At 36.7% G+C, this 27,344-nt stretch overlaps 1 protein-coding gene across 1 annotated transcript in view; it reads right to left on the bottom strand.

The window, feature by feature from the left end:
* Positions 1-15,078: 15,078 nt before the first annotated feature.
* Positions 15,079-27,344, bottom strand: part of LOC117429668 (Krueppel-like factor 13) — a 33,999-nt gene continuing 21,733 nt past the window's right edge. The window contains exon 2 of the mRNA XM_058998605.1: positions 15,079-26,164. Within this exon, the coding sequence (XP_058854588.1) occupies positions 25,872-26,164 (293 nt within the window). The 3' untranslated portion in view covers positions 15,079-25,871. The remainder of the gene's footprint in view (positions 26,165-27,344) is intronic.

The raw sequence follows: 27,344 nt of genomic DNA, 5'->3' as shown, positions 1-27,344 counted from the left end.
TAAGATCATTCGAGAAAATACAAGCATTTAGTGAACACTAGCTGAAGTACCATGCGTTGCCCGGGGAAATTCAATATTTCAATATTTCATGCATGACAAATTGGGGAACGGTAGCCTTATGGTTTCCTATAAGTTACCGATCTTGGGTGTCGCACAATGCGCTCGGACCCCTTACCCTTTTTTTTTTTTTTTTTTTTTGGTTTTTGCCATTTTAATTTATTTTTTTATTTTTGTTCTTTTAATTTATTTATTTGTTTGGTTTTGTGGGTTTCTTTAATTTGAGATACATGGCTATTGCAGTGATCCAGCAATGCAATCCAAAAGCATACAGCCAAGTCAACTCAGGAATTCTGGAAGAAAAAAGAAAGTTCTGGAATGGCCTTCACAATCATCAGTACTCCATCCAATATACATGGACTGATCTGAAAAAATCTGCAGCTAAGCGTTGTGTATCCGATCTGAGGGAAATATGCATGACATTTTTCACCAACAAGATGTAACGTACTGGTAACTTGATTGCTGTGACTATTGGGTTATCAGCAGTTTACTGAAATGGTCATTTCAATGGAAGGTGTGGGCATGTGAAAACTAGAAAGCAAAAGCAATGTGTGTAATGTAACTGTGAAGGAATAGTTTATTGGTTTGGTTTACACTGTGGATAGCATGCTAGCATTTGGGGCTTTGAAGGTTACTGGTTTAACGTTTGTTTACGATGTTTGACCTCATGCGAGTGATACATAGGGAGTTGCATAAAATTGGACTTCACCGTCCCAGAAACAATTTGTACCAGGCAAGATAGTTATCAGTAGAAATGTGTGCAAGTGGCTAACCAAAGTAACAAGCTACTGAACAGCCCAAGTTCCCAGAATGAAGGTTGGTAGCTTTTGTTTTAAAAACAATTTTCAGAACAGTATTAAATAACAGTTTACATATGACATTCCAGCTGAAGTGAACAGATTTGGGGTTAATCGACTTTTTACGTCAATGACTTGAGTCTATTAAAATTACTTTTTGTTGGAAAATGCTATCCCTCCCTCCATGAAAAAATAAGGTCATGAAAATGGGTATATTTTCCTCTTTCAGACAGTTCACACCATGTACGACATGAGCTACCCAGCTCTTCTTTTGAATGTACAGGACACCTGCCCTGGCATTATTTTCTCAATCACAGATGGTTTATGTATCATCAACCACAAATGGGGGGAAACACCTTACCAGAACTGGGTCTACTTGAGCTGGAATGAGTCAGAATATAGAATATAGCATTTCCTATTGTATCCTGTCTTACAACAGCAGAGGAACTAAGAACCGATTCTGTGTAGAACTAGGTATTGGTTCCATATGTAAAATTAACTAGTCAGCACTGGCATTACTTGCCAGTTTGCAATCTTTTCAAAGAAGGGGGTGGAGAGTGGATGTTGAACAATATCATACTTTTAAAAAAACATGTTATACCTTTTAAAACAGTGGAGATTAAAACATGTGCCTTTCAATCAGCTCTGTTCTTTTTGCCTTTATAAAATCAAACAACAAACTAAGAGGTTGATTTGATCATCCGGGATAAGTCACAGTTGGATTTTAAAGCATTTTACAGCATTGGGAACAAACCTGGACATCTATAGTAATTAGAGCCTTTTACTGCCCCGTAGAATTCACCCTGTAGAATCCACCTGGTTGATGCAATCTAGGAGGATTCTGTGGTGCTGTAAAATGCTCTAAAAATCCAGCTGTGGTTTATCAGGGTATGAAAACCCCTAACAGGACTTACAAACAGAAATAGAGACCCACACTGAATGCTTCGTTATTCTTTTTTTTTTTTTTTTAAAGACTTAATTGAAAACCAAAAAACACTACCCATTAAAAAGCACAAATGTGTTTCAATAACACATGGACATATAACACAATTGCCAGCCACCCCAACTAATATACTAACCTTAAAAGCAGGGGTATTTTCAACACAAGTTAATAAGGGAAAGTGGATCATCCAGACCACTGATGCATTGCAGCTTCTGATAACTAACAACATTACAATTTCATGCAAATAAATTGTAATGTGAATTTGAGAAAAAAATAAGATGAAACCAACCTTTGAGCCATTATATAATTGCAAAACAGTTGAAACCAATCCAGATGAGCTCTCTAAGAAAATGCATTTTCTAAATTTCTAGGTTTAAAAAAATCTTAATAATATGGGCCAGTATACCCTTTACAACTCAATAAAAATGCAAATAATACTCTGAAATCCAATGTAGTTAAAGCTCAGTTTTGCCACTGGAATCTACCTCTGAATCCCCCCCCCCCCCCCCCCCATTTAAATTTTTGTCTTTCATGTCATTTTAGTGGAAGCTGTTCTTCCTCTAAGTAATCTACCTGATTAAAAAAGGTAACACAATAGGAGGTGGTGAGGTTGCTAATAAATATTCATGTTTTTGTACAGCATTAATCAATATTAGACATAAAAAAAAACACTTGCATTAAAAGTAGATTATTTAATGGAAAACAGAAATTTAGCCTCAGAGTAAACATGCGGGTGAAATCACTTTGTAGCAAAAATCTCTTTGTGTGTGGGTTAAATGCAGATTCAGCTGTTGGTACATTCAGTTCCCATTCATCACATAGCTTTTTCACATAAATGGTCTACTGGCAAGAAAGAAATATGGGATGAATGATTCATTTATATTTTGTAAAGCATGAAAGAACAATGCTTTTAAATTACGTTTAACTTATTTTTTACACTTTCCCTAACCTTTTATGTTATTTGCAATCATAGTTCTAGAGTTCCTGGAATACAGATTTTTTTATGTGACCTGGGACAGCAGTTCTTGAAACTGTTTTAATATTTTTCATAAGAACTACTAATACCAAAAAACAACGTGGGCATATTTCCAAAGCCTTCACCTCGGTCAGTATTTTAATCCTACTTTTTGAAAGGAGAAAAGTCCACGTTATTGAACCCTATTCACAAAGCTTTCAATTACTTAAAGATGCCAACAACAACGGTCTAGAACAGCTTCCAGAATATTCCTAAAAAACAGTGTATTTAAAACAACTCACAACAAGGGTTTAAAAACAAAAAACAAACAGTTTTCCTTGAATCAACACTGGCCCTGACAGATGCAAGAAATACAACAGTTAAGAAATATATAACATATAACATGGTGTAGTAGGCAAGGTTGGGTTCAATTCCCTTTTAAAATCAATTCCCAATCTCCAATTCCCAATCCCTTTTAATAAATTCCAACACACCATTGATAGAAATTGCAATTAGAAATATTCAGTTAAAATGAGCTTCTTACAACGGCAACAAACTGCTTAAATTGAAGTCACTGTTAGTCAATTAATCTGGCTTCAAATGAAAGCAGTTGAACAGTCACAACAATAATGTCTCTAAAATATGAATTCCAATTCCAGTTCCTTCAAAGGAATTGGAATTGGGAATTGATTTTAAAAAGGAATTGGAAGTGGAACTGAAATACAGGAATTGACCCCACCCTGGTTGTAAGTATACAGGTTAATGGTGTACCATCTAAACCAGTGGTGGCCAAAGTTGGCCCGTTCAGTCCTGGTCTTTGTTCCAACCCTGGTCCAAACACTAAAGTAGTTCATTATCTCATTGTATCTGTTAAAAGTGGAATGGAATGACCCTCCAAACGTAAAGAGAAGACTTGTTTAAGTGTCTTTTTAAGGCCCCAGGGATTCTTTAAAAGAATGCATTTTAAAAGCCTCCAGGATCTGATGACTGAAACAGAAAATGATTTACAAAGGGGAACTGAACAGTAAATATTTCATAACCATGCCAAGTGTTTTACAATTTATTAGCTGCAGTGTTCCATTTATTTTACATTGCTGTACTTGAACACATTAGATACAGTGGTGAGGACCATGTACAGATGCCAGCTTATTTGTTTTCAGTATGTAGTCATAGTAGAAAAAGCCAAGAGTTGATTATTTACAAACGTTTTGGAGCAGTTAAAACATAATAAGTTGTACAGGAAATGGCCATTAGACCTGACAAGTCTACCCCTTGTGTTTGGCTTCCTTATTACCCTTGTGCTGCTCTCTCTCTCTGTACCCCTTTTAATCTCTCGTTATCAATACATGCATCTAGCTAATGGCCAGCCATACTCTCTACTTCAATGGCCTTCCTAAGTAAATTGTTCCATATGCTTATTATCACTTGTGTGTATCAGTTTAGCCAAAATTCCCCATTGACTCCCAATTATCAGATTGTAAAAAAATAAAAATAAAAAATACATTGTCCCATACCATATATCATTCTCTCAAGTCACTTCTTTTCTAAGGAGACAAATTACCTTATTTTTTATATTAAAATCAAATGCCCTTAAAAATGTGTTTTGATACTTTCTTTCCCCCATTGTGTGTGTCTTTAATCATTCATGCCATCATTTGGTATAATAGTCACCAGCATTTTTTTTACCTAATGTAGGAGTCCAGTATACAATTATCAACAGTAGTGTATATCAGCTATTTCCAGGTTTGTTTTTCCTATAATGTTAATTAGGGGTGTAATAAAGTCAGGATATGATGCATATCTAATGGTGTTGGGCTACTAAAACAGTCAAATAAAAGGATCCTTGATGATAAAAAGCAAAACTTAGATGACAGAGATAGTATCCATACATACCAACTGTAAATCACATTTATTCATGATGCACAAACCATTACAAGACTGAAAGGAGCAATGTAGTGTTTTGATCATGTGTCACACCGCACCTCTGTAAACGATAAAGATATTTCATGAATCATTGATACTGTCTGTGTTTCACATCCCTTATTTTGTTATAACAAGCAACAGCCAAAATGTTACAAGCATTCCCTCATGTTCTTCCCTGTGAAATATGTTAGTAAAAATGCAAATTTAACAGTCTAGCGACGTCATGCCGTGGAGGGTCGGAATGTGGGTTAAATTCCAATGTCTTTGGGTCGAGTGAGGCCTCATGGATATACGCTGGTATTCCCTGATTGGGTGGCTCCGACTGCACACTGTACACCCTCAGGTAATGTGTCTATGGCTATGGCTATTGGCTACTCCACCAGCAGTACTCAGGAACACTCGCTAACTGTGGGGAAGGCAGGATCTCTTAAAAATAGGTTAAAAGGATGGGAACAGTTTAAAGCAGCCCACGTAAAATGTCAAACAGCCTGACAGAACACTGGTCTGTGTTCAGCATAAAGGACTTCTCCTCTCCAGCTTTCCTGCTTTTGGCTTAAAAATATTCAGCGTGGGTGCAATAATTGGTACACACACACACGCACACAAAAAGAGTCAGTTTTAACGATTCCTTCCTACAGAGTGCTTCAGCCTACCTCGTCACAAATACAAATGTCATTTGAACCCCCCTCCCCTTTCATAGCGCAAACACTTACTCCCACAAAGTTCCACTCCTAAGTGCACTTCTGAGCCCCTTTCTATACAGCTGTCTCCGAGTTTAATATTAATTTGCTATTCGTGATAGGTCATGGTTTAAAAGGCTTCTGGCGCATGTATTAAAATCCAGTGCTTGGAACTTTTCATTGTAAGCCTACAATAAAAGCCCCTGTTCTAAATTCAAAAGCTGGAATTATCATAAACAGAATTTCCACCAGATTCCAAAGAACTTTTTCAACAACCTTGTTCATGTGGGAGACTGGCAGGGCTGAATATATACATGGTAACTTTAGTTACTTAAAGATTAGTGCTAACTGGGGTCCGATATGATTTTATATTGCACAGCATAAAAAGTTTGTAATAATTGTTATTAACCATATGTGGTAATATATTACAGTATGAATAGGACATTACAGTGTGGACAACCTATGTTTAAATCTCCTCCTCCACACACACAGACAGCTGACAAAACCCACTGTACGAGCAAGAGGAAACTGCTGTCATTGTGGTTCAAACATAATCAGTATTGCCAGTAGACCACAGTGCAGCTAAAGCCAACATGGAGGTCAAAGGGATACAGTTTCCTAACCTTCCTTTACTATACAATACATTTTCATGAAATGAAATGCTACGGTAACACAATGCCCCATTGCCCACTATTATACACAACGTATCACTGGAAAGCCAGGTTCCCTTTTGTCCAAGGGCTTTCCTCTTCTAGACGGTTTTTCTTCTCCTTTTTTTTCTTACCTGTTCTCTTTCTTGGTCATCAAAAGTATCATACTCCTCTTGTTGTAAATCCTGGATTATTTACAACAGAAAAGTAAGCAAACTAAAGCCAGTCACATCACTAGCAAACAAAAACAAAATCAAAACAAACGGCAGAGTTGATTCATTTCACAGGTGACCTTAATTAGGTAATGCTTCAGCTCAATTGAGGAGATGTCTAGGGTCAATTCAATAAAGTAATTGAAGCAGTTCAGGTTTAAAGGGGTTAACAGGCAGTATGTAAGTTGTTAGAAGTGTGCCACAAGCAAGACAGCAAACACGTTTTACAGTGAGTGTGTTGAAAGAAATGACACTTCAAATATTTCAATAAATATTACTTTTTATATGTATAACACCACACAAATTCATCATCATTAAATAAACCTGATGGTTAATTTGACCATGACTGACTCATTTATTAAACACCAATGAGAGTGCTTTAGAAATCTAAATTTTGTTTTTATATTAAACTAATATGATCTTGACAGACATGAAATAAACTGTTTCAAAAATGACATGAAAGATTTACATGAAGATTACAATAAATCATAATACATATTTTATTGACTCTTTTCAACCATTCCAGTGTACAACAATAACTCAAATGAATACATGTAATCTTAAATAGCAGATGTATCATTCCTTCCTGTTATTACATTTAATTTATGCTGCATGCTTTACTGGAAATTAAGTGGGTGTTTTTTTTTTGGTTTGTTTTTGAAAATAAGTTGAAAAAGCCAATTGTGATTGAATCTCATTCTTAAGTGGCAGTCCTAATTTTCATCCTGTAATTTTATAACCCCCCCAATGCTTTCTGTATACTTTTTCCTGGACAAACATTAACTATTCAAGATTTGTATCCATGTCTGTCTTTATGTAACACAGAACAGTTGGAAGTCTGTTGGCGTGGTTACTTGCACACCAAAATTCCAATACAGACAAAATAGTTTATCTAAAAGTAAATCTGGTTTTAAAAGTCATGTAAACATAGTTTCTTGGAATAGTGTTATTGGGTTAACAGTTTCTAGTCATACAAACGGAAGTGGTCTTTTCAAAAAATAATATTCTGATTTTGATTTCTGCAAAACAGTCCCAACTCATGTACATGCACGGTCATTGGCTAACGACACGTAGAATGGAAACTGAAAATAACTCAGGAACCTTTCATTTTGTCTAATTTTCTTTGAGGTCTTTCCGCTTGACATTTTTTGATACCACCTGTGCAGATATTTGGTCAAGTCTGAATAAGAAAGCATTCACATTTGATCATTTCCATGGCACTTAGTATAATATGCACTTCTTCGCTGTGTGTATAAGCAGAGTCTCTAAATAAATAACACTGCCTGTAATACATATGTTACAGATTCAGACCCACACACCCTGGCAGTTTGACTGCTGATTTCTGTCTGGTTGTAACTATAATGTGTAGGCGGTTTGAACTGGCACACAGCATTCCTGTAGGCAGATAATAACAATGTCACAGTGCACTGTATACATGGCAGTTTCTTGTATGTTCCCATATTTCCAGTCTATTCCATTCTGCTAGCTTCTGGGGAGACAAATCTTACCTCAGTAGATAATAACAGAGGAAGGCTGGGGCTGGAGAGACATGGACTAGCCAACGTCTGCTACTGAAAAAGACCAGGTAGAAAGAAAGTCTATTTTCAATTCATTTTAAATACATATTCAGCCTTTCCTATTAAAATGTACAGTATCTACCTCCAGCAAATGCTTTCTGAACGATGCGCCTGCCTGGTTTGTAATGCGGCTGCAGTTTTTTTAGATGTTCCCATCACCCCTTTCTCTGATGTTACCACTCCATTTCAGTCACCTGGTTGCAGCTACGTCTCGGTGTAGATTTGCTGTCTCTTTGCACTTCTCGTCCACCATCTTGGTCTATCTAAAATCTACAAAACCAAGGCCTTGACAAATGTAATTACTAGGGACAGCTGCTAGTTTATTGCATGCTTTGAAAAAGTGAAGACTTTGCATTTGATTATAAAGCTCAGTGCCATTGTAATTCTTTTCAGTTTATTTACACTGGTTATTTAAAACAACAGCAAAGATCAGTAAAACAAAATAAACTTCATAGATCATTGTTTAAGGAACAGACATTAGTACTGTATGTGTTGAATCATTCATCCATAACTATAAAAAACTTAAAAGGTGATATACTGAAATATACTTCTATGACACACATTTGTCTTCCTCAATTCATCCTTCATGTGAATTCATTGTGAATTAAAGAATGTACCAAGAAACTATGTGTTAAATCTTGACTATGTTGTTATTAATATAACCTAAAGTAAGTTGTCTAGTGGATGTTATGAGAAGGATGCTAAAAAATAAGTAAGCCACATCCACATAAACATTAATCAGGATGTTTTCACCAGATACACCTGGAAATGTAAAACCAAAAGATGTAATCAGAGCCACCTGAACTCAATGAGCTGGCAAGTACAGTATTCCTTTCATAGCAGGTCACAAAGGGCGCCAGTTTGTTGTATAAATCATACAAGATCCAGTTTTTAAACTTGTGTTGCTTTTTGGTTCCTTGGATTTGCATATTATCAGTTCAAGTTCCAGTAAAAAGCTTTATGATTACAATGGAAATTGCACTGTACTTCCTGCAATAAAATTCAACAGGATGTGATTTCTGTCACAGATCGACCCCCATGCCCCAGGGTGAATGCTATAGTTATATTATTCAGTCAAGGGCTTTCCATCACAAGCCATCTTTCTCTGAGTCTAGGGGCTCTTCAGCAGGTAGATTTAATGGATCATAACCCCCCCCCCCCCCTCCCCTCTCCCCTCTCCCCTCACACGCACACTTTGAACTGGATACTCTGGTTATATAAACAGATGGAGGACTGCCAGGGTTTATCAATAATTTAACAGAGGATGATAACCCACTGATAAAGCTGAACACAAGTGAAGCCCTGCTGGCTAAGTTCTGAGACTAGACTACAAGGACAGGTTCTGACATTAATCCCAGACCACGTCACATAAAGTAGCCAAATGTCTTGTTGGTTTATTTTAGAAACTGTTCACCCAGCAAACTGTTCTCTCAGCTGAAAGGAAACATGTGGTTTGGTCATTTAAATAGGACAGTATGTAGGCTTCATAACACCTTCATAAAGTATGCACAACACTGTATAACTGCCTGCATAAATTATGCCTTCATAATCATTTTGAAAACTGACCCATGGGTTTGGAAGGTAAAATCAGGAAAGACACAGTAGGGGCAGTAGCTCTCCGATATCCGCTGTCGTGCTCCTGGGTGTAAAGGGGCAATTGTCTTGACGGTGGGATTGGAGGATGTCCACTGATCTTCAGTTTTCCTGAGCCGTTGTGGAGAATTGCAGCGGTGATGGGAACATAATTAGACATTCTAAATTAGGGAGAAAAAAAGGGGTACATTTATTTAAAAACAGAAACCAATCAACCTGTTACTGATATTTAAATCTCACCTGGGGAGGCACATTAAAATCTGGTCTGCCTCAATCATTGGTCAATATTTTTATTTTGAAACACCACTAAAACAAACACTAAACCTGATTTTTTTTATCACATCATACATCAGCTCTGCATTATTAAAACCCCTGCAATTGGTTTTCCATTTGGTTGACTGCTGAAGTTTTAAAGGCCTGCAGTCTGTATAAAAGCATGTTGATGTTGTGCATTAAAAAACTGTGCATGAATATATTAGCCTCAAGTTTATCATTAAAAGAGTGTTCGGCTCATGAATGCATGCATTTAACATGATGTCAGTCGCATTGTGAATCAATAACATCATTTGAATTTCAAATCTCTAATAATTACCATGACAATGCAAATGCAAAGGCAAAATTGCAAACACTCTGAAATGTATAAAACTTTTTGCTCAGAACAATAATGTTCCTGTTCCTTGCTGTTTATTGGTAGTTGTATATAATAAAATGGTTTATGGTTTTAATCTTTCCAAAAACTTTGCCTTTGCCCTACAGGTTCACTACTTCACATTATACAGTCCAACATTACAACTTCCACCTTCTATGATGTGCAATACCTAATAGTAAAAGTAAAAGAACAGTATTTACTATAGTTTCAATATGATACTTATATAGGATTAGTTTAATTTGCCATAACTACAAGTCTCCTCAAATGGATCACGTTATTTTAAGAGGCATGTGACAGAGTAACCCCGCCCCATGGGTGTATTTGGGTTGTTTTGTATAGTTTGGGTTGTGTAGCACGGGTGATTTAAAATGTATGTTGTTATGTGGCCACGAGAAAGTCACAATTACTTCACATACAGACTGTGCCAAGGCAAGACTGAATGATTAGCAATCAAGTCCCAACACAGCTGCTTAAAAGCGTCACAAATTTCTCACTCGGGGTTAATGAGTTTGTACTGGACAATGGGAGAAACAAACAGAAAATATAAAACAATTGCTATTCATGTTGGAGGACCAGCACGATACTTGTTTTGGGGTTAATTCACTGGTTTTTGTTTGTTTATTTTGGCCAACGTGCTGTTTTGTTTTGTCTAAATATTTACTTTGTTTGTTTAATAAATCTGCGTACCAGCGCATGTACTCACAATACTGTGTCCTGCATTTCCTGGTCTGACATCACATCCTGTTCACACGGCACTGTTATAGTTTTTTATTTTTAGCAACCAGCTTGCTAACATGTTAACAAATGGTGTACAAATGTTGTTAACAGTTAGTTCATATATAGTAACCTTTTTTTTATAAACTATTACAAAATAAAAAGACCAGTTTAAACTGTCATCAGATCCCTGGTTTGGGATTAATCAACTTTGTCATGCACTATACTGTACTAATGTTTTGCACAGGAGCACTCTATATAGCTGGGACAATGACTACTGGTCTATATTCTTTCCCACATTTTCAGCCGGAAATACTGAACCGTGCTCCTCTTGCAGCTTGCACGTCAACAGCACTGCAACCCCTCCTTATCCTATTTGGCTGCTTTGGGTAACCTACAGGGCTAACTGATATCAAGCATGCTGGCAGACAGCTGGTGTCACAAGAGATACATAAAAATCCTCATATGTTGCTAAAATCAAAAAACAAGTTGCATGTTTACATTACTCAGTAAGTAGGGTCATGTATTATTGAATTCACATGTAAAAGGGCCATGCTATTTATGATAATATATGTCCCTTACTGTACGTGCTAACCTAGTCTCGTTGAAGGGTGCCTTCTTAAAATTAAAGCTCTCTTATTTTATTTTATTTTTGTTGTTATTATTCGTCAAAATCTATCTGAGGGATTCATTAAATAAATGATTTGATAAACACCCTATATGTTAATGATTTCCCCTCTGAATGTTTGGCACTCTTTAGGCACATGTGAATGTGAAGTACTCTTTTTTGCTGTTCATTGGTTTTCTGACAACGTGTCTTCCCCAGAAGATTTCTTTTCAGCACAAAGCATATAGTGCTGTAGTCAAGAGCCATTTGTGTTCCACCTTATAATGAGAATACAAGTGCTAGTGTAATGGCACTGTGGGGCAAATGGGATCCATGACCGTACCGACTTAAAACCTGTTCCGCAGTATAAAGGGCAGCCTTATAACAAAGGAGCACTGCAGTGTTTTTTTAATTAGGTCTATATTCATAGCACATTTACCACCACACTCACCATGCTAATGTTACAGAACTGCAGTGGCAAAAACGTATGAGCTTGTATATCAACATCTTGCTTTATTTTTGTAACTTGGTGGTAAATGCTTTGGCAATATACAGTGCCTTGCGAAAGTATTCGGCCCCCTTGAACTTTGCGACCTTTTGCCACATTTCAGGCTTCAAACATAAAGATATGAAACTGTAATTTTTTGTGAAGAATCAACAACAAGTGGGACACAATCATGAAGTGAAACGAAATTTATTGGATATTTCAAACTTTTTTAACAAATAAAAAACTGAAAAATTGAGAGCATCATGAAGAACAAGGAACACACCAGGCAGGTCCGAGATACTGTTGTGGAGAAGTTTAAAGCCGGATTTGGATACAAAAAGATTTCCCAAGCTTTAAACATCCCAAGGAGCACTGTGCAAGCGATAATATTGAAATGGAAGGAGTATCAGACCACTGCAAATCTACCAAGACCTGGCCGTCCCTCTAAACTTTCAGCTCATACAAGGAGAAGACTGATCAGAGATGCAGCCAAGAGGCCCATGATCACTCTGGATGAACTGCAGAGATCTACAGCTGAGGTGGGAGACTCTGTCCATAGGACAACAATCAGTCGTAAACTGCACAAATCTGGCCTTTATGGAAGAGTGGCAAGAAGAAAGCCATTTCTTAAAGATATCCATAAAAAGTGTCGTTTACAGTTTGCCACAAGCCACCTGGGAGACACACCAAACATGTGGAAGAAGGTGCTCTGGTCAGATGAAACCAAAATCGAACTTTTTGGCAACAATGCAAAACGTTATGTTTGGCGTAAAAGCAACACAGCTCATCACCCTGAACACACCATCCCCACTGTCAAACATGGTGGTGGCAGCATCATGGTTTGGGCCTGCTTTTCTTCAGCAGGGACAGGGAAGATGGTTAAAATTGATGGGAAGATGGATGGAGCCAAATACAGGACCATTCTGGAAGAAAACCTGATGGAGTCTGCAAAAGACCTGAGACTGGGACGGAGATTTGTCTTCCAACAAGACAATGATCCAAAACATAAAGCAAAATCTACAATGGAATGGTTCACAAATAAACATATCCAGGTGTTAGAATGGCCAAGTCAAAGTCCAGACCTGAATCCAATCGAGAATCTGTGGAAAGAACTGAAAACTGCTGTTCACAAATGCTCTCCATCCAACCTCACTGAGCTCGAGCTGTTTTGCAAGGAGGAATGGGCAAAAATTTCAGTCTCTCGATGTGCAAAACTGATAGAGACATACCCCAAGCGACTTACAGCTGTAATCGCAGCAAAAGGTGGCGCTACAAAGTATTAACTTAAGGGGGCTGAATAATTTTGCACGCCCAATTTTTCAGTTTTTTATTTGTTAAAAAAGTTTGAAAAATCCAATAAATTTCGTTCCACTTCATGATTGTGTCCCACTTGTTGTTGATTCTTCACAAAAAATTACAGTTTCATATCTTTATGTTTGAAGCCTGAAATGTGGCAAAAGGTCGCAAAGTTCAAGGGGGCCGAATACTTTTGCAAGGCACTGTACCACCATTTGAGGTAGGGACTTCATATTTGAAGGGTTATATAACCCCTGCATGCTGGTTACATTCACTGAAGCTGTCCACTTGCAATATAATATTAAAACAGTAATAACATGTTTAGATATGTTTTATTAATAGATTATTATAGTAAAATGTGTAAAATGATATGATATGTCAATTTCAGTCTCACTTCCTTTCAGTAGATCTAGTTGAGCTGGTGAGAATGACAACATTTCCTGGAAATACGAGTCCATGTATTGCAATTATAATACTTCCAGTAACTGATCAATATGCGAAAAGCAGTGACGAAAATAATACTTCCAATGCATGCCCCACTTTTCCCTTTTATTTTTATTGACTATTTAAGATGATAAATGGTCTCAGTAAGCACACTGACTGCAGAGTTTACACATGTGATGTTAATGTGGTGATAGTGCTTCTTACAGGATAATATGTAGTAGGTATTTGAGTCCTCGAACCAGGACCGGAGCATTGGCACACACTACGAATAGAGCTGTATATTAAGGGATCAAAAGCTTTTATTAAAATGTTGGTTGTTTATTAATTATCTTCTGTCTTTTGTGGTACAATGTTCCAATAAGGACCTAGGCGGCAATTAATGCTAAACTTGGTTTTAACGAATCAGAATCAAAATTATTTTATTATTGGATGTTACCCTGAAAGGTGGGTGATGTATATGATTGACACCAAGTTTGTTCGCTTACCTTTTGGATATCGACAAGCTTGAATGATGTTTCAATGAAGAGCCCTTACAATAAATAAGTATACCTTGGTGCGCACTCTAGCTCTAGAATGGAACCCTGTTTGAACTGTCATTTTAAGCTCCAAAGTGCTAGTTCACACCCCACCCAAAATCTCCCATCTCCACGTTTAATAATTAGGATGCCATTTATACAAAGGGAGATGCAGTCCTCATTTCTAGCCCAGAAGGGGACCTCCGACACCCACCTACAGTAGTCTAAGATGTGTCCTTCCAGTGTATCTGATGTATAGAGCACAGCACAGCACAGGATCCATACCAAAGCCCCTTTTGTCTTGTGCCATGAACTCCATGGAAACACAGGAGCCACACCTGTACTGCAGTAAATTACAGGTAGTGAAGAGTGGGGCTCTGGTGTTCAGGGGACAATAAAGCACCTGGGTACAGTAAAACCCTCCTCGGGAAACTGAGCTTCATTAAAAACCGGTTTCCCCCCTATGGAAAACTGCTGCACTAATCCCATAGGTGAAGTAGGGCTTCACATTCAGTTTTCTCTCATTAAAGGCCAGGTTTTCCAAAGCTGTGTTTTTTTATAATGAGAAAGGGCTTTGAGTACATTTACTCATTAAAAAGTTATCTGAACATTTTGAGTGAAATTAAAAATTTCTTCTAAGTCTAGTAAACAAACAATTCAAACGGTTGTCTTTGTGAATGTCTTTGTAAATCCAATCCGTACCTTAATTACACTAAAGCATTTACAGAAAAAAAAACATTATAACTCATATGCATAACTTAAAACAATCATAAATCAAAAAGTCGCTACATTTAATATTATACATGAAAAACATGGGGTTCCTGAAATAATCATGCTAACAGTTAAGAGAAAAGTTAAGATAACGAATTTAAAATCCTTGGTTATAAACTCATTTAATTGAGCAGACTGGCTGGGGCATCATTCATTATTTTATGAATAAATATCCTTCAAACACCTTAGAAAAAGAGGAACACACATCTTCTTATTTAAGAATTTATTTCCAAATGTAAACTTCACTAATTCATGCATACAAGTTAAGACAACAAAAAATATTTTACAATTCTGTTAATTTTCTTTTGCATAGGACATAGTCACAATATATCATCTACCAAGTAAAAAATACATACATAATAAAAAGGTACAGCAGAGAAACAACAGACCAGCACATTTATATGTACATATAATCTATGGAACTGTACAACTGTAATACTTCAATGTAGTGATTTTGGTTGATTGAAAAAATATGATACACTGCACGTTGGATGTCTTTATGGAAAATAAAACTGGCCCACATAAAGCAGAAGTTAAAATTACAAAGCAAGTAACACTGGTGCTTCATACATTTAAAAAAAAACAGCAGCACCGGCAGGTCACTAAAACAGGCATCGCATGGTGAATTCAAAATTATAAAACAATTCCTTAAAAAGCAGGCTTTGTTCATTGTTAAGTAATAAGCAATTCTGCTTGCAAGATATTTAAAGAAGATTAAAGAACATGGGGAAAGACATGCAGTTTGTGTAGGGCATTTATTTTTGTTATTAATAAACCACTAAATTGATTATTCGGATTGTGAAAGATCCTTTTCATAGTACTCTTAAGTACCATACCCCACAACAAACTTTAGGAGGACTTGTATTAGTTCCCATGTCTGGCCCTTTATTAATTACACTTTTTTTATTTTAAACCGGTAATGCTGTATTTCTTAGTCATATAACAATCTATATTTCTACACAGTTTATCTCACGGTGATACAGATTCTAAACCGCCAAAATTATTGTAAGTTTATATATTTCATACATTTACATGGGAAAAACTCTCAGCTGCCAGTAAACGTTTGAAAGCTGGTTGGTACGCACAGACAACTTTGAAATCATTTTGTTTTTCATTCGGGTGGTTTTAAGTTTCTAAATTAAAATTGCATTCTATAATGGAACAAGGCAGGCATTAACAATCCCATGCTCAGTTGGTAGAATAGCCATATTAGCTCAATGAGTTTATTAGAAAGAAGTTTAACAGATGAAAGCTGGAGTACAATCAGAGATGCTTTCCTTTTAACATCCTTCCCACTTGAAGTCTAGGTCTGAATGTAATCTAAACTATAGTACCAGTAGAGGCTGTGATACTATAAATGTTTTGTTGTTTAATACAGGAGTTAGTTTTTTAACTCCCTTAAAGAATCATATATTGGTTACATAGACATGTCACACTTCCTATAAAATAAACACTATATAACTACAGTAATCTGTATTCCTGAAAAAAACCTGACTGGTAAAATCATTGCATTGCAATCAAATCATTTTTATTACCAAAACATTATTTCAGCACATCACCAAGCACGTCAATCACAATATCAAATTGTAGCAATTTTTTTTTTTTTTTTTTTTTTTTAAACAAACCAAAAAAAAAAAAAAATGGTGCCTTTAAACCAATATCAAAAGCCTGTTTTTGTACATCTAAAAAAACAATAATTTAACTGAAAAAATTCCCTTTAAGCCAACTTCTAATTGTATTTTATTCGATTTCCAACCAACGGACCAGCCTGCTACATAGGTAAAGTTATATTATATATATATATATGAAAGAAAAATTTTTTTTAATCAAATACACAGAACAAATATAGAAAAAAAAGAGAATAACGACCTGATAAGGAGAGTGTAAGAAATGTGTTAAAACTGCAATTAAAAAGTACCTAAATCTACTGCTCACAGTCAAATGTACAGTACAAACAATACAAAAACAATGACAAGTTGCTTTAATGCAAAGCAGCAAACAGATTAAATGTAATCCTTTGGAATGGGTATGCATTCACTTTGAAAAGAACAGAAGATTCAAATCTACGGGTTTGTAGAGCTATGACACACACAACTGCAATACAAAGTTTATTGTATAGAAACATACTCTACATTCTAAATGTTTCAAACTAGACCCACCTGAACCCAATGGGTTGGTTAGACACAAATCCCAGTTGTGTCAAGCCAAAGAATTCCAAATGCAAGGGACAAAGACATACCCTATCCTACATACACAGTGCTGTATATACGTATAACAAAACACACGCACACCTACAAAACTAGAGCATTTCTTGTGCCGACAAATTTGTATTATTGTAATTTGTATTTGTTTGTTATTTAATGTAATGGAAATAAAGACGTGTTTAATTAAGTACAATGTGGCACCTTCAAATATTTTAAATATTTTTTTCATCCACGGATTTTTGGTAATTGTTTATTATTATTATTATTATTATTATTATTATTATTATTATTATTATTATTATTATTAGCTAGTGTTTTTCATTTAGATCACAGTTTTCTGTTTATTTTTTTTAAGTTTGAATTAAAAACACAACTACCACCAAAATGGCTTCTAAGTGCCAGACCATGTTTAACATAAACCCCATACATTTCTAAGGTGACCATATGGCTGTGTGTTCAGCTGGGACAGTTCAGGCTTTTCAAATGGCAACCCAATGCATTCTGGTAAGTTTTACCCATCTCAGGTACCATTCTTACCTTTAAGAGAAGCAGGACTATACTTACCAGAATGCACTGGGTTGTGAGTTGAAAAGCCTGAACTACTCCAAACTGCCCCACTGAACAAGGAGCCATATGGTCACCTTATACATTTCATAAGAACATAAGAACATAAGAAAGTTTACAAACGAGAGGAGGCTATTCAGCCCATCTTGCTCGTTTGGTTGTTAGAAGCTTATTGATTCCAGAATCTCATCAAGCAGCTTCTTGAAGGATACCAGGGTGTCAGCTTCAACAACATTACTGGGGAGTTGGTTCCAGACCCTCACAATTCTCTGTATAAAAATGTGCCTCCTATTTTCTGTTCTGAATGCCCCTTTATCTAATCTCCATTTATGACCCCTGGTCCTTTTTTCTTTTTTCAAGTCAAAGAAGTCCCCCGGGTTGACACTGTCTATACCTTTTAGGATTTTGAATGTTTGAATCAGTTCGCCGCGTAGTCTTCTTTGTTCAAGACTGAATAGATTAAATTCTTTTAGCCTGTCTGCATACGACATACCTTTTAAACCTGGGATAATTCTGGTTGCTCTTCTTTGCACTCTTTCTAGAGCAGCAATATCCTTTTTGTAACGAGGTGACCAGAACTGAACACAATATTCTAGGTGAGGTCTTACTAATGCATTGTAAAGTTTTAACATTACTTCCCTTGATTTAAATTCAACACTTCTCACAATATATATACGAGCATCTTGTTAGCCTTTTTTTTATAGCTTCCTCACATTGTCTAGATGAAGACATTTCTGAGTCGATATAAACTCCTAGGTCTTTTTCATAGTTCCCTTCTTCAATTTCACTATCTCCCATATGATATTTATAATGCACATTTTTATTGCCCGCATGCAATACTTTACACTTTTATCTATTAAATTTAATTTGCCATGTGTCTGCCCAATTCTGAATGCTGTCTAGATCATTTTGAATGACCTTTGCTGCTTCAACAGTGTTTGCCACTCCTCCTATTTTTGTGTCGTCTGCAAATTTAAAGAGTTTGCTTACTATACCAGAATCTAAATCATTAATGTAGATTAGGAATAGCAGAGGACCTAATACTGATTCCTGTGGTACACCACTGGTTACCTCACTCCATTTTGAGGTTTCTCCTCTAATCAGTACTTTCTGTTTTCTACCTGTTAACCACTCCCTAATCCATGTGCATGCATTTCCTTGAATCCCTACTGCGTTCAGTTTGAGAATTAATCTTTTATGCGGGACTTTGTCAAAAGCTTTCTGGAAATCTAAATAGACCATGTCATATGCTTTGCAGTTATCCATTTTCAATGTTGCATCCTCAAAAAAGTCAAGTAGGTTAGTTAGACATGATCTCCCTTTCCTAAAACCATGCTGGCTGTCTCCCAGGATATTGTTACCATATAGATAATTTTCCATTTTGGATCTTATTATAGTTCCCATAAGTTTACATATAATAGAAGTCAGGTTTACTGGTCTGTAGTTACCTGGTTCGGTTTTGTCTCCCTTTTTGTGGATCGGTATTACGTTTGCTATTTTCTGTCTGTCGGTACAACCCGTGTCAAGAGACTGTTGCATGATCTTGGTTAGCGGTTTGTAAATAACTTCTTTCATTTCTTTGAGTACTATTGGGAGGATCTCATCTGGCCCAGGGGATTTGTTTATTTTAAGAGCTCCTAGTCCCTTTAACACTTCTGCCTCTGTTATGCTAAAGTTATTTAAAATTGGATAGGAACAGGCTGTAATACTATAGTCGAAATGTGAGGCATGTTGTCCGTGTCCTCCTTTGTAAAAACCTGTGAAAAGTAATCATTTAATATATTTGCTATTTTTTTTTCTTCATCTATGATTTTGCCATTTGTGTCTCTTAGACATTTAACCTCCTCTTTGAATGTTCTCTTGCTGTTATAATATTGGAAAAACATTTTGGAATTGGTTTTAGCCCCCTTAGCAATATTGATTTCTTTCTCTCTCTTGGCCTTTCTAACTTCGTTTTTGACTTGTGTTTGCAGTTCCAAGTACTCTTTCTGTGTGCTTTGTTTTTGGTCCCTTTTAAACGCTCTGTGAAGTGCCTTTTTTCGCTGAATATTTTTTTTTAATTGATCTATTAAACCATTTTGGCCATTTTGTTTTAGATTTAGATTTGTCTACTTTTGGGATGTAATTGTTTTGTGCCTCTAGTACTACATTTTTAAAAAACAGCCATCCTTTTTCTGTGGATGTTTTCTCTATTTTACTCCAATCTACTTCTATTAGTCTCTGTTTCATACCTTCGTAGTTTGCTTTTCTAAAATTGTAAACCTTAGCTTTAGTCATTACTTTTGGGGTTTTAAAAAATATTTCAAATGAGACCATGTTGTGGTCTGAGTTTGCCAATGGCTCTCTGACCTCTGTTTTAGTTATTCTGTCTTCATTATTTGAAAAGACTAAGTCAAGGCATGCCTCCCCTCTAGTCGGTGCCTTGACAAATTGCGTTAGGAAGCAGTCATTTGTCATTTCCACCATTTCAATTTCGTCCGTCGTGCCCCCCATCGGGTTTTCCCATTTTATACAGGGGAAGTTTAAATCCCCCATCAGTATGGCTTCTCCTTTTCTACACGCATTTCGAATGTCATTGTACAACAGATTATTTTGCTCAGCATCTGAATTTGGCGGTCTATAGCATGCTCCTATTATTATGCCCTTTGAATTTGTGTCCATTATTCTGACCCATATTGATTCTGCATTGTTTTCTTTGTCCTGATTTAACACCTGGGCTTCAAGACTATTTCTTATGTACAGCGCTACCCCTCTGCCTCTTCTGTCCTGCCTGTCTTTCCTATATAGTGTGTACCCACTAATATTATATTCGTCTCCATCACTCTCAGACAACCAAGTTTCTGTAACACCTATCACATCGTAGTTACTTGTTAGTGCAGTAGCTTCAAGTTCTAACATTTTGTTTCTGAGACTTCTAGCATTAAGAGAAATACATTTAATAGTGGTCTTACCTGAGTTGTTGCCCTTGTTTTGATGTGGTTTCCCTTCTGTTTTTTTAAGTGTATAATGATAAGGATGTAAACTAACAGAATGTATTGGATACGAATACAGGTTAAATCTATAGAAATTCTATACAGGGACATTTTAAAGCAAGTTTTGGGAATTTATTTTGGTAAAATAAAACAAAAAATGTTAAAGCTGAGGGCAGAGTCCATTTAAAAAATCCTTTCAGACCTTCTAAGTAGCTGAGTGTAAGGTTGTGCACATTCCTTGTCGTCTCAGAGTAAAAAGTTAATTTCACCGATTATATTACTGTGCTGGGATGAGGGGTGCAGCACCACTAATAGACTAAAATTTGTGTGGCCACTATTTGCAGACCAAAACCAGAATTCAAACTGTTTTTGCTTCAGAAAGCGAGCTTGGGAAGAGAAAGAAATGGTCATCAAATTTGATTTAAGCATGGTAAACTGGAGTCTTGTTGTATTAACCAAATACATGTGTTATCCTGTACAAACATATAACTCCTGGGCCCTCTTTTTTTTTTTACCTAGCCAATAAAAATGAGAAGGCGCTATACTACTTCACAATGCTATGGTCTCGGAGTATACTGAATACAGTATGAAGTGGATTAAATCTGATCAAAGCTATTGAATACACATTTACAAAAAAAAAAAAAAAAAAAAAACCATAAAAAAAGCATAACAAGAAAATAGTTGCCTAAATTTAAAAGCTTGGAGAATTCCTTTCTTTGTCATAAGCCTTAGCAACCCCTCCAATAAGTAGCTTCAAAAAGGGAGTTTTAGTTTCAGGAGAAGGTGGCACAACTTGGGTTTGGGTTTGTTTACCGTTTCATGTTGGTAACCCAGCGAGATACTGTCAAATGCATTGAAACCACTCAGCATGCTGCCAAAATGGCTTCTCCAGTAGACAAATTGTAAGTTACAAAACACAAAATAAAAACAGTGTTTCCCCAGATTTCATACTGACCTAGAAATTGTATGATAAACCAACAACAGGTAAATATAAAATACACATATACATTAGATTTTAAAAGAAAATACCCATCTCTTTTCAGTCAATTTTTGCATTTCTGTTCATTCGTGACAGCTCCCTACTGAAAGCGGATAGGCCTTTTATTAAAATAATAATAATAATAATAATAATAATAATAATAATAATAATAATAATAATATATACTTGGATACATGGTACACCCCCCTGAAACACTGTAGCTGTTAAATAAACAAGAACCTATTAGAACTACCCAAGGGGGAATAAAGGACCACCTGAAATACAGGGCCCAATTCACAAAGGACCATTTTAGAGAATTGTTTTGTTAAGAAATGTTTTTTAAAGCATATTTGATTTATTAAATTACAAATTAATATTCATAAACACTCTATAAAAAGCAGGCCTTAAAAAATATTACTTAAACCGGTCTGTAAAGTTTTGCGAAAAAGGCCCATAATGCCCATTACTTAAAATGCTGATAAAAAATAAAGTGTCTGTTGCAAGTCTGGAGTCAAAATGTAGTTCTCTGTTGTGTGAATACCTACATTAAAAGGACATATTGCTGAACTATATATTCAACCAGTGAAAAGGCTAACAGTTGAAAACACTGTGGCTGCTGTTTCTACGGTTACAAAAAGACTTGCTTTAATGCAGACTAAGCAACAACACCCAATATGCTGTTTTTTGAAATGGTGATATTCTGAAAGGATACGTATGGGTTAATTACGGGAAACTTCTTTGCAAAAAGTATTTGATGAACTAAAACAGTATTTCCTATTGAATTCCAAAGAAGCTATCATCAATTCATGATCAATTTGTCATATGAACAGCCTCGTTCCAGCCCACTTGTAAAGTGTTACTGAGCTGAGTTTAAATACCAATCTAAAAAGAATTTCAAAACACTTAAGAAAAGAGGTATTTGAAGACACACGAAGAAACAGTCTAATAACTGTCAAATTGTGAGAGTCTGTAGCTGGATTTGAACAGTGCCCACCAAGTCTGCTTTGGGATCAGTTTGATCTGAGGACTAGGATTTCATATTCCAGTTTGTTCCTCCTTTCATCATTCCTGGAATAATTCCCTTAGCTTGTACTATCAAGGACTGCCTTCAGTGTCTTGTTTTCTAGATCAAACTGGTTTATAGCCATGGGGCCTGAAGTCATTGGCTATGGGACCAAAGGTTCTAGATAAGATACATGGTAATTAGGACACAAGCATACTCTTGTTGGCGTTTCTCCTGCAGTATTACTTCACCAGAGAGCAACACAACATTACTGTGCTATTAAATGCTGTGTCATGCTGCAGTTTATTGCAGTATATTTTTGTAAGAGGAGTTGACTTATAAAACAGAAATAAAAGAGCTGATTATGTGCCTTTTGGTGGCCCAGAGGAGAGGCCCTTGGGGGAGGCACACAGACATGGCAGCCCATTCACACACACACACTCACACCTGCTTCCTTCATGAGAAGCATTCCTCTCAGTTTACAGCTGAGGTACTATTCCCACTTCTCTCCTGTCTCTAACGAGGGCATGCAGCACCACAATAGCAGTGGGGACTTGGCAGGCCCTGACCGCCTAGACTCACCAACACCTTAAGGACCCAGAGAGCAAATTCTTATCAGAACAAATCTGTTTGCACCGAAGGTCCTTTCACAATTCTGTTAATTCACAGACTTGTTGACAGTAAAAAGTATATGTACTATGCATCCACTAAATATTTCACTTTTTTAAAACCTTGAACAGTACTCTCTAGGGCAAATACACTACCTGCATTTGTACAGAAGCAAATTTAGAATTCAGGCGTCTATGGTCATGGTTTGAAAGCTGCTGTTTGATAGTTTCCAAAACTAAATTCCTTTTGAATGACTGGTATTCTATTCCATTACTGACTCCATGTATCCTTCTCACCATATCAGCCATTTAATGCTATTGTGATCGAATCATCCTGTCTGAAAGCATTTGTGATTACAGCGTATTATAAAAGTACCGTATAGAATAAATCATATAGCAGTGTATAGTCATATTGGTCCTCGAAAAACCAAGGAGAAGGGGTGATGTGTTATTTTTTCAGACCAACAAAATGAGAGTCACTCATTCCCCTTGTTAATCAATCAGATTGAAAGGTAATCCTTTCCCATGTTCCTCTGTGACAAAACAACCACCACAGTTATGCCAAATTAGATGCTAATTTGAATAGGCCTGTGATGTGCTTTATATTTTATTATTTTTCCTTTGTGTGTAGACACTGTACTGGACATTCCTTCATTCCGCCCCTCATAAGCAAAGGTTTACACGTTCTTTAAATGAGCAAAATTATCCCTCTTTTCTAGCATTGAAGATCTCCCTATTATTTTGCTTGTTCTCCTCTTAAATTCAGGATCTACAGATCGTTTTTTTTATTTAAACGGTTTCTTTCTGGTATCATTTCCTCTTCTTTAGGTCACATGCAGCAGTAACTTACTTCTAAAGCGTTGTCTTTGAAATATCTGCATATTCCAAATTGAAGTGTAAAATACAAGCAAAAGAGAGGGACAATTTTGTTAGCAATTTTGTTAATTTTGTTAGACGAGGGACAATTTTGTTAGTGCTAAGAGGTAAGAAAATTAACTCCTTTAACAAAAACAAAAAAGTATTTTACTGTAAATAATTAATAGAATTCCCACATTTTTCCTTGTAGTTAATGAAGCACTGAGAAAGGTTTCATATACTCGTCTTGGCAACAATTACCTTCTCCTTCATTCCTTCCCCTTCATTCTCTATAACTTTTTTCTGCAAGCATTGAGCCAAAGCAATCAATTTTTCATGCCTGAGGGGTACCTTCATTAATTAATTCACTGATTTATTTATTTTTTTTCCAACAAGTTGATGGGGAGAGAGAACAACAAATTAGCATGAGTCAGAAAGCTGTAATGATTTGGCACTGCTTTTGCAAATTTAATAAAATTGCATCATGCCTTCCTTTTGGCTTTAGATTTTGAATTCCTGCTGCATGAAAAGCAGAAATCAGTAGCTTTAAAACTTAAATTCCTCTTTGTTGCTGTAAATTATTCCTTGTGGGATACAGGTATTTACAAATGCTAGCAGTGACCCAACAAAGTTGATTAAGAAGCTAGTAGTAGTAGTAGTAGTAGTTGAGTAGGATAATTCTACAGATGGTCCTGTTCAACACCTGCAAAACCAAAGGTAGAGATGTGCACAGGAAAACGAAATGAAAGTCAGTGCTAGACTAATATTCAAGTACAGCGGATTCTTGTAGAAAAGGGAACATGATTGTTCGGCTAGTCTGATGAATAAGGTCTCCCCTCCTTCCCAGTAATAAAAAGCATTTCATTTGTATGTTTTAAAACTATGAAACAGCTGCTTTCCAACAGGCAGAAATTTGATCAGGTTTGTCAGCTTTTACAAATGAAAATAGACCATTGTTTAACCTATGATTCCTTACAGAGCGAAGGAATTCCCTTTAAATGCCATATAGACCTGTGTCAAGGCATTGTGGTTTGGGTTGCCACAAGCCTGAACCGAATCTCTTGGGCGCAGAGAAATGTTTTGTTGAAATGAAAATAAAAATGGTCTATGTGTGTTATTTCCAGTCGCAAAAGTATCAGCAAGTGGTCCTTTATTTCCTTTAGTCCCCCACTTTTGTCTGGTAAGTATTATTTCTAATATGAAAAACCCTTGGGTTAACTTAATAATAATTCTAGTGCTAGTTTTCCTCGACAGCATGAAAACTAACTATAACTAAACAAAAAATAATTTAAAAAAAAAAGGTCAAGAGTGCAAATCTTGTTGACTGTAAGGCTGTAGTAAGGGTGTATCTTCATTGTGTTCATTCTTTCAACATGATAGGCCATCCCTGAGAGGGGAACAAAATTCAAACACAGCTGAATTTCAAAGAGTAAAGTGATGCTTGTATTGTGCAATCAGTTATAAGTTATCCTGAGGTGTAGACATGATTATTTTTTTTGTTTTTTTTGTTTGTTTGTTTGTTTGTTTGTTTAAAATACATTTAAATATACCTTTAACAGATCTCTGAAGCAAAGTTATAAAACAGGAAAAAAAAAACAAAAAAAAAACAAAAGCACTACAGTTATAGAGCTAGAAATACATCCAGAATCAGCCAGGAGAGGTTGGAGAGTATTTGCCCGAGAGATTGCACTAATATTAGGCAGCTACGTATGCAGTACAGTACAGTAAGCAGATTAACAGCAGAGGGGTGCTCACAAAATGTGCAACATAAGTGTCGGGCCGAGGCAAAAGTGCGGGCGTCCAGTGCAAGGAGGGCTTAAGGCGAGCTGGCTGGACTGAGGGTGGGGCTGGAAGCATCCGAGCGGCTGTAGTCGCTGAGGGAGCCCGTGCGGGTGCCAGCGCTGTGGGGCCTCTTGAGCATGCCAGGCTCGAAATCGGAGTGGCGCCGGGCGTGCTTCATCAGGTGGTCACTGCGCATGAAGCGCTTCTCACACAGGGGGCAGCCGAACTTCTTCTCCCCGGTGTGGGTGCGGTAGTGGCGGGCAAGCTCGTCCGATCGGGCAAACTTCTTGCTGCAGTTGGGCCAGGTGCACGGAAAGGGGCGCTCACCTAAAGAGGCAAAGCAAAAAATAAATACATAAATGGATATAATGATATACCGAGTGAAATTCAGGAGAGTGAATGCCCTACAAGTATACAGACAGCTTATAAATATGTTATGACACCTGAGGGCACATAGGCAGCATTTCCTATAAAAAACATGAAGAAGTGTATTTGACACTCAAGATAGATGGTACACACACAACTGCAGCAGGCTTAATATGATGGCAAATCGCCTGTTGAATAAATAGCCCATGGGAAATGCTGATTGTGCAGACAAGGTGAGCGGTTCAAGGACAGCGCAGAGGTTCCCTGTTACCATGAGGCAGCCCTGGAGTTTAACAAGAGCTGCACCTGATACCTTTAGTAGCAGAGAATCTTTAATGATATACCGCTGACTGTCAGTAAGAATAACCCGTTTTTCATACTACAGTAATACATCTGATGAATGATGAAATGCAGCACTAAAAACTGAAACAACGCCTTCAAAAACACTTTAAAAAGGGAAGGTTCTGCTGTTACATTTTAAATGTATGTAGGTCTTGATAGGCAATCACCTGCCAACCAAGCACCTACTAAAGTCTTTAATCTGCCGTCTTCCCTATCATGACTGAATCTTGCAACAGGGAAACGCATGTGTTACTGATACAATAAGAGAAGTAATACCTAACACTGGTGGAGGCAGTAGCGGAAAGTCAACAAAAAAGGGTTATATTTTACGAAGGGTAATGCAGCTTTTATATATATATTCAGAACATGTGTCAGGTTTTGCCTTTTGCACTTGTATGTGCTACATATTAAAGGTGTTTCTAACTTAACGGTACAAACCTTTGTACTGTGCATTGTTACAGGCTTTTTTTAACATAAACAAGTAGTTTATGTATCAGGATGAGGTATACATAGCTTTTAAACTGGTGTAGATGGGAGCAAAGACACAGTAGGTATGTTCAAGCAGTAAAGTAGTGGTACAATAAAGAGCCTGTCACTAAGGGAGCAATAGCAGTGTTATTGTTATCTCAATTTGATTGGGCTGCAAGAAAAGCCGTGAGGATATTTATAAAGCACTAGATCAGTTCATCCCAATTCATTCTGTAAAACAGACCCACACTCTACTATCCCATAAATCACCCTGCACAGCTAGTTCACCTCATCATAGGAACTGTTAGTTTGATTGGAGGAATCTTGTGTC

This window comes from Acipenser ruthenus, chromosome 24, assembly GCF_902713425.1.
Source record: "Acipenser ruthenus chromosome 24, fAciRut3.2 maternal haplotype, whole genome shotgun sequence".
NCBI lineage: Eukaryota > Metazoa > Chordata > Actinopteri > Acipenseriformes > Acipenseridae > Acipenser > Acipenser ruthenus.
Note: the sequence above shows the minus strand (reverse complement) of the source record. Positions and strands in the feature narration are given on the sequence as shown.